At 60.8% G+C, this 8,080-nt stretch overlaps 2 protein-coding genes across 2 annotated transcripts in view; one reads left to right on the top strand and one right to left on the bottom strand.

Moving 5' to 3' along the window:
* The window catches only part of PALM3 (paralemmin 3), a 14,643-nt gene extending 13,801 nt beyond the window's left edge, over positions 1-842 (top strand). Inside the window, exon 9 of the mRNA XM_029913704.1 lies at positions 147-842. Coding sequence (XP_029769564.1) covers positions 147-842 — 696 coding nt within the window. The remainder of the gene's footprint in view (positions 1-146) is intronic.
* A 4,454-nt stretch (positions 843-5,296) lies between these two features.
* The window catches only part of IL27RA (interleukin 27 receptor subunit alpha), a 12,680-nt gene continuing 9,896 nt past the window's right edge, over positions 5,297-8,080 (bottom strand). The window contains exons 12-13 of the mRNA XM_026660591.2: positions 6,990-7,252; positions 5,297-6,231 (exon numbers count right to left, since the gene is read on the bottom strand). Coding sequence (XP_026516376.1) covers positions 5,917-6,231; positions 6,990-7,252 — 578 coding nt within the window. The 3' untranslated portion in view covers positions 5,297-5,916. The remainder of the gene's footprint in view (positions 6,232-6,989; positions 7,253-8,080) is intronic.

Here is an 8,080-nt window from a genome sequence, read left to right as displayed (position 1 = left end):
AAGTATCTATGCAAAACCAGATCCCAACTGTGCAGGACCAGATCCCATTGTCTCTGCTGGAAGTTAAAACATCTCTTCGGGGCCAGATCCTCTCACCACAAGAGGCTAAGGCAGCGCTCCAGGACCAGATCCCTTCCTCTCTGCAGGAAGCTAACGCATCTCTCCAGGACCAGATCCCATCAGCTCTCCAGGACCAGATCCCATCTCCCCAAGAAGCTAAAGTAGCTCTGCAGAACCAGATCCCTTCCTCTCTGCAGGACCAGATCCAATCTATGCGGGACCAGATCCCTTCCTCTCTGCAGGAAGCTAACACATCTCTGCAGGACCAGATCCCTTCACCCCACGAAGCTAAACATTCATTCCACAGCCAGATCCCCTCCAGCCAAGAGCCAATCCCTGCCCTTCACGGGGAGCTACCGCTTACCCCACGGGAGTTGCCATCCGGCGGACCACCCGCCCTGGAGCAGGTGCCTTCCCGACCCCGGGAGAGCATGGCCCTGAAAGGAGGCGGCGGCACTGGCCCGGTTCCATCGACTGCAGAAGAAACCACCGAAAACCTGGGGAAGCTCCACCCGGAGCAGCAGCCTCTGCTCAAGGAAACCTCTGGGCTCCGGACGGGCCGGAAGGAGCCACTAGATCCCGTGGCCAGGAGCCTGCAGCCGGGAGCTGGCGCCTTGAAGTCGCTGGCAGCTGTGAGCCCAGAGGCCCCGACATACACCACCGCCTCTGCCAACACCGCCTCTCCGTGCCAGGGCAGGAGCGCCGCCCCCCCCCGGCCGGGAGACGGGCAGGAGACGGGCAGACGCAAGCAGAAGACGTGCCAGTGCTGCTCTGTCATGTGATCCCGGCCTCTGGGATGGGGCGTCGAGAGCCCCAGCCGGAGACTGGCTGATCCGAGGGACCTTGCACCAGTGACTGGGGGCCCAGGCAGCCGCAGCTCAGCCCCTGGTGTTTGAATTCCCCCGGGGAGGCTGTTCATTTGTACCGCCTGATGTTTTCCTATGGAGGGGTGCCTGGGGTAGGCAGTTAGGTTGGGGGGCACCTGTCTCCTGCTGGCAGGACATGGCTGCTGCGCTAATTTCACGTCTGATCGGTTCTGTCCCAAGCCCCTGCATAGAGGGGTCCTTTTCCTTCCGTCCCTGCCACATCTGCCCCCTTCTGGAGCTCTGAGTGCTGGGCAAAGGGGGGAAGGATGGGGGTGTCCTGTTCCTGGGTGTTCAGGGCCCCAGCTCACACTTCTGCACACGCCTGTATACATGCACGCTCGCCCCCCCCCCGCATGAATGCACATGCATGCACACACGCCCCTGCCCGAATACAAACCTCTGCATACAAACACGTGTACGCGCACCCGGTCTCCCGCACACCCCTGACTACGCAGACAAGCCCCCAGGTACAAATACATGCTCACAAGTGCACGTACACCCCACCACACACCCCCAGTACAGAAGTACGCACAGACACAATGCTTACCCCTCTGCACACAGACACTGCACATGCATCACGGCCCAGACCACTGCACTCACACACACACACACACACACACACACACATGCCCCCACACAATCGCAGGTGCACTTGGGCACACTGGCAGGCGCTTGGCCAGATGCCAGCGCACACCCAGACGTACACACGCGAGCACGTGGGCACTGCCCGGCTGCCTGCTCCCCAACATGCCTTGGCCGAGAGACCTTTCCAGAGTCGTCGCCGCACCAGGAGGTGGTGCCCCAGAAACCACCTCCTCCCACAGTCCTCAGCACAGCTTTCCAGTGCCTGCATCCTGCCCCTTGCAGGACCAAACCCCCTTTCCCAGCTCTGGCTCGGGCAGCCCTGGAGCTCAGAAAGGGGACAGGCTGGAGCAGCCGGAGCCTGAGGTATTTTGGTGTCCCTGAGGATCTGGGCATCAGTAGAACACCCTAGAACAGCCCCCAAAGCTGGGTTTGGCTCTGCCCCCCCACACCCCCTTTTAAACCGCTCTTGTTTGGAGTGAGTGTGTGTGAGCCAGGCACGCGGGCTGGCCTTGAGCCGTCCAGCAGGGGTCAGTACTGAGTGATTCGCAATTAAAGTCACTTTCCATGGGAGGCTGCTGCTTGTGACTGTGTGGGGGAGACCAAACAGCAAGTGTGAAAAATCGGGACGGGGTGGGGGGTAATAGGAGCCTATATAAGAAAAAGACCCAAAAATCGGGACTGTCCCTATAAAATCGGGACATCTGGTCACCCTACCCAGTGATGGCCTGCTGGGTGCTGTGCCCCCCTCTGCCATTTTACTACTGGGTGACGTGGGCAAGTCCCGTCCCCTCTCTGGCCTCAGTTTCCCCAACCCACCCTCTTCGTCTGGGTGAGCGTTGCCGGGCAGGGACTGTCCCTCACTGTGTGTCTGTGCAGTGCCCAGCACAGCGAGATCCAGCGCCCAGCCTGAGGGGGACTTTGATCTCGGTCGGGGTCTGTGCCCGGATCTAATAATAGGCACCAAGCTCGGGGCTGATCCCCATTTCAGAGCGGGGAAGGCTGACCTAGGGAATCGCTGCTCCCTCGGCAATACGCCCTCCCTCCCCGTGCTGAGAATAGGGCTCCTGGGTTCTGGCCCAGCTCTGGAAGACAAGTGGGGTCACGCGCATTGCAGCGGGGGGCTGGGAGTCAGGACCCTGCCTCCTGTGCTCAGCTCTCTAGTGAGTTGGAGTGGGAGGCTGGATTTCTGGGTTCTAGCCCCAGCTATGGGAGGAGAGTGTGGTGTAGTGGTTAGAGCAGGCCCGGACTGGGAGTCAGCGACTCCAGATTTACACCCCCAGAGCATCCTTGGACCCCGATGCTGTTACTCCGGCTTTGCAGCCCTGGTTCCACGTCTGGGCTTGTCTTCTCGCGAGGGGCTGCCCAGATTTCAGCCCTCAGAGCAGCCCCCGACTGCGGACGGGGGCAGCAGCTCCGAGCTGTTGTTTGCCCCCAGCGCTGCAGTCCGGGCCGTGACAGCGGGAGACCAGACTCACGCCCCGCCCCGGTCTCTGCCAGCACAGACTGTCCCGTCACCCAGGGCCCTGCTGCCGCCTTCACCCTAATGAAACCTTCCCCCAGGGCCAAATCTCCCCCCTGACGAGCTGCCAGCTCTGAGCACGTCCCAGCAAGGGCTGCTGGGCAGACGTCACCGGGTGATGCTCAGCGTCTCGCCTGAGCCTGGATTGTCCGGTTTAAACGCTTACAGAGCCGCTGGAGTGGGTGGGGCCGGATCCCCAGCTGGTGTAGATCAAGGCAGTGTCATTGGTCGTGTGGGGCTGTTTGACACCTGCTGAGTCTCTGGCCCTGGCCGCTGAATGAAATCAGTGGGAATTCAGCACTGGGAGTTTCCCAGGGGCGGAGGAGGGGTCCAGGTTTCCCCACAGGTGGGAATTCAGCACATCCCAGTGAGGCTGCGGGGGTTAAAGTCAAGTGAATTGAGATCGGATGGGGGAGCAGATCTCCCTCTTCACTCTGCTCAATAGGCTGGGCATGAAATTCAAACTGCCCCCCGCCTTGGTTTGATGTCTGCCAAGTGTTGGCCTCATGCTTAAGGTCCTCATGCTTAAGGTCCCAATTCCTGACTTATCGCCTCACTGTGTGACCTTGGACAAGTGACTTCATGGCTGTGTGCCTCAGTTTCCCTCGTTTAGACTGTGAGCTTTTCCGGGGAGGGCTTGTGTCATTGTGTCCGGGTAGCGCCCAGCCCGACGGGGCCCTGTGGCTGCCCATCATTGCAGCTGGAAAGCACGGAGGATTGTTACCAGTCAGCTGTAGCAATGAGCCTGGAACTCAGCTCCTGGCGCTGAAGGGGAATCGCTGTGAGCGATGCAGGGCCTATGACACACGGCTAAGCCAAACCAGCAGAGGGCAGTGGCGTTACCTGCGTTAGCCAGCTTGTTACAATATTAAGGGGTTCACCTCATTGGTCCCACATGCGGGGGGGGAGGGGGTCTCTTAAGGGCCGTAGTCCTGCATAGTCCAAGCAATTGCTCAGTTCAGATCCCCTCCCATGCAGGTCCCAACCCCTCCCTTCATCTGTCAGGTACACACCCAGGGCTGCACCCGCTGGGCCTTTCCTACCCCTGCCAAGCCTGAGCGCAACTCCCACCCCCCCAGCAGGGGAGGCTGCGGGGCCAATTTCCCCCCCACACTCCCACATGCCCTCCTCTGCACTGCCCGCTCACCCCGCTGAGTCGAAGCGACCGAGGCAGGCGCAGGGCTGGAGCAGGGCAGAGCTGAAGTGTCTGGCATGCACAGGGGCAGGCAGAGGGTGCCAGGGACACATGCTGAGCAGACACCTGCCCGGCTGTTGCTGGAGGAATGCTGGGCGCAGCAGCTCTGAGCCAGGGCCCTGGGCTGGGGGAGCAGAGCCCGCCCCGCCCCTGTGCGCTGCCGGGGAAGGTTGCAGCATCTCATGTATTTTGCAGCTCGCCCGAGAGGAAGGATGTTCTTGTGGTCTTGGCGTAGCAGCCAGAAGGTCGCTCTGCCGCTCTCGGAGTCTAGGCAAGCTGCAGCCGCACTCTCAGGGCCTCGGGCAGCCGGCCTGGGTTCCAGGAGCAAGTCTGGGGAATTGGGCGGCAGGACTCCTGGGTTCCCAACCCAGCTCTGGGGGGAGAGTAGGAGCCAGTGGTTAGAGGAGGGGAGTGGGCAGCAGGACTCCTGGGTCCTACGCCCGGGTCCACGACTGCCATGCTGTGTGACCTTAGCCCAGTCACTCTGTGCCTCAGTTTCCCCATCTGTAAAATGGGACTCAGGCTCCCTCCCTCCCAGCAGTCGACGTGAGGCGCTGTAATAAGGCAGCCCCCGCCTGCGGCAGGACAAATTTCCCTCAGTCCACTCTAAAGTGAACCCAGTCTCTCTTGCTGGCCAATTCAATGGTCAGGAGAGCCCAGCTGGGAACCAGGCTCCCCAGGGTCCCAGTGAACCATAATTTCCCAGTCCACCCTGCAGGGACGTCACCTCTGGGTCACTTACCCCTGAGCCCCTCAGCACTCAGGTTCCAGGCTCTCGCTCGCCCCACTGACTGACTCTTCCACCCACAATGCAGCCCACCGACAGGCCCCCGGCCCTGGCTCTCCGGGTCTGCAGGCCGGCTGCTGCGGCGCTCCTAGCCGGCCGCCCCTGCTCCTGTGGTGAGCTTGCCGCTTTCAGCAGCTTCTGAACACCAGGTGGGAGGCAGCGGGTCACAGGTGCGCCAGACCCTGCCCAGACCCTTTGAGGTCCCGACAGGAAAGCCGCTGCTTTGTTTGTGGCAATGAACGACAGGGAGCCAAGGTTTAAAACAGGAATACTGTACAAGTAAAAAAATACAGTACAAGTGCATGCTGTGGCGCTCCGAGCTACAGGACTTGAGTGTGGGGAGAAAGCTGGCCTAGGGACGAGGGAAACTAAGGGGGCTCTGATACCAGGGTGATGCTTAGATGGGCGGGGTCTGGGGTCTGTCACAGACCCTGGGAGGAGGGTGGTGTCTAGTGGTTGGAGCGGGGGGCTGGGAGTCAGGACTCCTGGGTTCTCTCCCCAGCTCCAGGAGAGGAGTAGTGTGTGTAGTGGTTAGAGCAGAGGGGGCTGGGAGTCCGGAGAGGCGCTCGGTCTCCATGGCCAGTCAGTCTTGGGCTTGTCTGCTAAGGCAGCCTGTCGGGGAGGTTGTCTAGGAGGGACCCGTTATACCAGCAAACTCAGTCCACCAGACAGAGACAATTCGGTCACCGCAGAATTAAGGCCAGAGCAGAGCCAGCACCACTTATGGGGAAGGTCTCCGTGTCCCATTCCCTGCCCCAACCTGAGCTTGGAGCCGGCGCCCCGTACAGGGGAAAGACCCCATGTCCCAGTCTTTGACCCTCGAGCAAGGCAGGCCGGGCTGGATCTCCCGCAGCGCCTGGGGCAGTGCTGGGTGGGGCTGGTGGTTCTCGCCCAGCCGCGTCCCTCAGGCCAGTCCCAGCACCTCCTCCAGGGTGGGCATGAAATGTTTCTCATAGCCAGAAATGACCGGGGCTTGCTCTCCCCACGCCTCCTCCAGGGTGGGGCTGCTTGGCCCCAGCTCCTCTGTCCTGGGCTTGCTCCCGGGCCCGTCGTCAGCCCCCGCGCCGTGGGGCCGGGCAGGCACAGGAGACTCCAGCTGTGGCAGAGTTGAGTAGCCGTGGTTCACGTGCTCTGCTGGCTCCGCAATGTCGAGCTCGGTGATGGGGGGCTCCTCCTCGGCCGCGTCCTGCGCCAAAGGACCCCTGTAGCTGTGGGGATCCTGGAGGAAACAGAGCATGAGAGCAGCCATCTCACACCCTAGCGACAAGGAGCTCCCTGCCAGAGCTGGGCATGGAACCCAGGAGTCTTGACTCCCCACCCCCCTGCTCTAACCACTAGACCCCACTCCTCTCCCAGAACTGTGGATAGAACCCAGGAGTCCTGACTCCCCACTCCCCTGCTCTAACCACTAGACCCCACTCCCCTCCCAGAACTGTGGATAGAACCCAGGAGTCCTGGATCCCAGCCCCCCCTGCTCTAACCACTAGCCCCTACTTCCCTCCTAGAACTGTGGATAGAACCCAGGAGTCCTGGATCCCAGCCCCCCCGCTCTAACCACTAGATCCCACTCCCCTCCCAGAACTGTGGATAGAACCCAGGGGTCCTGGATCCCAGCCCCCCTGCTCTAACCACTAGACCCCACTCCCCTCCCAGAACTGTGGATAGAACCCAGGAGTCCTGGCTCCCAGCCCCCCCTGCTCTAACCACTAGACCCCACTCCCCTCCCAGAGCTGGGAACAGAACCCAGGAGTCCTGGCTCCCAGCCCCCGCCCCCCGCTCTAACCACTAGACCCCACTCCCCACCCAAGGCCAGAGATAGAACCCAGGAGTCCTGGCTCCCAGCCTCCCTGCTCTAACCACTAGACCCCATTCCCCAACCCCTGATTGTCCAGGCCTGGCTCGCCCGATCTGCCTCCTTGGCCCCACTGCACAGGACGAGGGCGGATCACACACCCTAGCCCGGGCCACCCATCTCACCCTGTCCACCTCGTGCAGCGTAATCCTGCTGTGGGTGGCATCCGGGACCTTCTCCCAGCACCAGCTGGGCAGCACCTTCTGGCACAGGTCCAGCAGCCTGCGGGCGAGAGAGGGGAAGGTTTGTTTAACACCAGGGTGAAAGCTGGGGTGGGGGGGGCAGCAATGGGGTACGGAGACTGCCTGGCTGCATGGGGCCAGCCCCTGCGAGGTGTTATGCAAATCATGGCACGCCTTGATTTGCACACTTGATAAACATGCAACGTCTCATTTGCAAAAATGAGATCCACGCAGTGCCTCGTTTGCATAAATTAGAGCAATGCATTCCCTCGTTTGCATAAATTACACCCACCAGAGATGCCTTCTCCCATCGCTCTCCCAGGCACCCCATTTAAATGTAGTCCCCCAGCCATCTCATCCACTAACTAGCTCCCTGATTCCCCCCCCACGCCCCAGTCTGGGAGCCGGAGGAACAGCCTTTGGTCTCTAGGACACTGGTTTGGAGCCAGCGTCGCCCAACAGCCATTGCGTGAAACGAGTTTGGTGGATCTCAGCCCACAGTTCTGTGGCTGGTCCGATCCTGGGGGCTCAGATACTACAGAAGAGAAGGGGTTAAGGTCCGCAGCCCCCCTCGGTGCTGGGAGTGTGTCTGTCCACTGCTGGGGGGCAGGGGGGGTTGTGGGCAGTTGGGATTGAACCCAGGGCCACTAGAGAAGCTGGAGGATGTCTGTAGCCGAGCCGGCTCCGGTAGCTAATGCTAGAGCAGAATTATCTACCTCGCTCTGTGCAGGGCTGACCCAATCATGGCGTTTTCGGCTCTCTGGCAATTCCAAAAAAAACACCCCAAAACATTTTGATTTTGGGTTGAACCAAACCTGAGGTTTTTCAACCCTCCCAGCTAATGGCAAAGGCCAGACCCCACTGTTCTGGGTAGGAAAGCCTCATTCGGGGCGAATCGAAACCTTGTGATTGCCTTTCCCGCATCCCGGGACCGGTTCTGCGTTGGCGAAAACCGACGCGGAAGGACGTTTCCAAACCCAAAGCTGCTCGGAGCCGGGAAAAAGTGGAAATATTTCGACATTTAATTTGGGGGG

Source organism: Terrapene carolina, unplaced genomic scaffold (genome assembly GCF_002925995.2).
Source record: "Terrapene carolina triunguis isolate 2854851 unplaced genomic scaffold, T_m_triunguis-2.0 Scaffold833, whole genome shotgun sequence".
Classification (NCBI taxonomy): domain Eukaryota; kingdom Metazoa; phylum Chordata; order Testudines; family Emydidae; genus Terrapene; species Terrapene triunguis.
This window is presented reverse-complemented; position numbering and strand designations above follow the sequence as displayed.